Here is a 2,907-nt window from a genome sequence, read left to right as displayed (position 1 = left end):
GGCCAGCCTGAACTGCATAGCGAGACCCTGTCTTAAAAAAAAAAAAATCCCATACTATTAAATATAGTAACATTTTAAGTAAAAGAAATAAAAATTGTTGACAATTCGAGACCAGCCTGGACTACAAAGTGAGCTCAAGGCCAGCCTGAACTGCATAGCGAGACCCTGTCTTAAAAAAAAAAAAATCCCATACTATTAAATATAGTAACATTTTAAGTAAAAGAAATAAAAATAAACGACATAGCAAGACCCTGCCTCAAAAAAAAAAAAACACAGTAGCAACTTAAACACTATAGGCTTCTGTGATATATATAATCAGCTCTACATAATTGAATCAGCCCCAAAATATAGGATTTCATCTTACTGATACCATGAGTGGTGATGGGGTTTATCTGTGGGAGACTGTGCTTAAAGAAGAAAGGCGTGCAGCTTCTGTAGGCCGTTGTGCATGTTAAAATGATGCCTTTGGCGTGTAAGGGGGTCAGGGTATGGAAAAGTGGTTATGAAACCCTTAATCCCTTAATGTCCGCTGAGTACAATTTAAAACAAATGAAATTTTTTAAATGAAGTTAAGGTTAGTTAACAGGAATTACCAGTAGCTTTTCCCTTGCCTGTTTTCTCGGGGAGCTGCTTCGTGTTCAGGCGTAGGCTGAACAGTCCGATGGGCGGCCAGGTGTGCCCTGTGTGTGCTTGAGCGAGCAGCAGCATGCCGGCCGCCGGCCTGACACGTAGCGTACCCAGGCCGGGAGGTGCCCGGAGCAGAGGGCGGCGCTCCACCCCTGGCCCGTCGGGGTTCAGCCCAGTTGTCACACTTTTTGGGTTGCCTGCTAATCTTCTATGTTTAATAATGATTTTTCAGCTTTGAGTTTGCTTTAAATCTTAATAGTAATGTAATTGTTTAAATATCTTCTCAGCTTCTCGGTGAACTACTGTTAGATAGACACAACTTCACAATTATGACGAAATACATCAGTAAACCTGAGAACCTGAAATTAATGATGAACCTTCTGCGAGACAAAAGTCGCAACATCCAGTTTGAAGCCTTTCACGTTTTCAAGGTAGAGTGCACAGATCGTCAGCAGTATCGCCCTCCAGAACGGTTGGGCCCCTTGGCGTATTTGTGTGGTACAACATTTAGACAGAAAGGCAGGCTTGGAAGGGACGTGTACTGCTGGGGTTGGGAGCAGGCGTGCATGGAGTGTCATTTTCCTGTGACTGGAACATTGTTCGTCACTGAGGAAAACCCTTTCTTAAAGCTTTCCGGAGAAGTTTTCGTTCTTAAAATCCAGTCAGACTTGCTGTGACCAGACATAAGTCCTTCCCATTTTACTCTGATACCAGAGTGTGCAGTTAGCACAACCCCAGTGTATGTCAAGCTGGCAGGGTGCACCGGCAGTCCTCAGGGTTAAAACATACCGCGTGTCCTCCGTATTGTGTAAAGTGAGCTCTTCGAAAGCCAGCGCCCCGAGCCTTCGCTGGCTCCCTGCGACCCCGCCCGCAAGGCGCCCTGTGACGGCTCTGGCTTTCTCCCGCGCAGGTGTTCGTGGCCAACCCCAGCAAGACGCAGCCCGTGCTGGACATCCTCCTCAAGAACCAGGCCAAGCTCATCGAGTTCCTCAGCAAGTTCCAGAACGACAGGGCCGAGGACGAGCAGTTCAACGACGAGAAGACCTATCTAGTTAAACAGATCAGGGATTTGAAGAGACCAGCTCAGCAAGAAGCTTAATTTCCAATAAACATCTAAAATATTAAACCCAAATTCAGCATTTGCTGTTAGCTATTCAGCATCAGGCACTCTTATCAATTCATGAGGAACATTACTGCTAATCTGCTGTTACGTGAACGGTTTTTCATTTTACCATTTTGTTTTTCAGTCCAGGCTGGAGAAAGTAGCTGCTGCCGCTTGCACACCAGAGCACACAGGGCTTCCTCTTGGTCTTTGTGTCATTTCCAAATTGAAGGACTCGGCTTGCTGGGGAGTTCTGACCGTGGGGGCGTGTGGAGGGATGGAAGGGCGAGCGCAGTCGGGGAGGAGGGCGTGGATAGGACCGGCTCAGACCTGTGTGCTTCACTCCTTCGGTGAAGACCTGCGGCGTGCACGCCTGGCTTTCTCGTCTGAGCCTCTGCCCTCGCCAGAGGAACAGCGCATGCGCAGAGCTGTACTGGACGCCAGAGGGGAACGCTGCCTTGAGATGCGAGCTTTTGGGGTGGATAGAAAGTTGACATGCGAATAAATTGATACCGAAACTTAGCAGTTTCTCAAAGGTGTGAAGCTTAATGAGATCATAAGGAACATGTATATATGCTTTTCACAGCTTTCTAGAACTTTGACTTTTGATTTTCTTGAGACTTGTAAACCTGGATATGTTGAAGGGTATTTGTTAATTTTACTTTTTGAAGGTATTTTAAAACAGTAGAGCTAGCGAAGGCACCTTGCATTTCATTTCAACACTGCTTACAGGTTTCTTTTGTATATAATTCTTAGGATGCTCATTTCTTTTAAAAGGTTTAATTTGTACAGCAGAGGAATGTTATTGTAGTAGTATGTAACTATTACCTAATACTGAGTTTTTGCAAAAAAAAAAAAAAGAATGCTCATATGTAATTGAAATACTTCAGATCACATGAAAATGCTGATTTAACATTTAAGGATCACAGCATTAAAAGAAAAAGTAAACCAGTCCTTTGTATTCAGTTACCCAGTGGGGTGCCCATAGTACGTGGCACCACAGACCTGGAACTCGGTCCGCCCCACGTTCCTGCCTCGTATTGGCCTTACTCATTCAAAGTGAGTCCCAAGTTTGCCAGATCTATGGATGATACCGATTATGCTAAACTAATGCTGATTCTTGGGGCGGGTGGGGGGCTTCCGTAGAGCACCTTTTCTTTCTTAGAGGACATAATCCA

At 45.2% G+C, this 2,907-nt stretch overlaps 1 protein-coding gene across 3 annotated transcripts in view; it reads left to right on the top strand.

The window, feature by feature from the left end:
• Window positions 1-1,726, top strand: part of Cab39 (calcium binding protein 39) — an 88,449-nt gene extending 86,723 nt beyond the window's left edge. For all 3 annotated transcript variants that reach the window (XM_005395413.2, XM_005395414.2, XM_005395412.2), the window contains exons 8-9: window positions 915-1,058; window positions 1,538-1,726. In XM_005395413.2, coding sequence (XP_005395470.1) covers window positions 915-1,058; window positions 1,538-1,726 — 333 coding nt within the window. The remainder of the gene's footprint in view (window positions 1-914; window positions 1,059-1,537) is intronic.
• Window positions 1,727-2,907: the final 1,181 nt, after the last annotated feature.

The sequence above is a fragment of the Chinchilla lanigera genome, unplaced genomic scaffold (genome assembly GCF_000276665.1).
Source record: "Chinchilla lanigera isolate Chin_1 unplaced genomic scaffold, ChiLan1.0 scaffold00052, whole genome shotgun sequence".
NCBI classification, from domain to species: Eukaryota; Metazoa; Chordata; class Mammalia; order Rodentia; family Chinchillidae; genus Chinchilla; species Chinchilla lanigera.
Note: the sequence above shows the minus strand (reverse complement) of the source record. Positions and strands in the feature narration are given on the sequence as shown.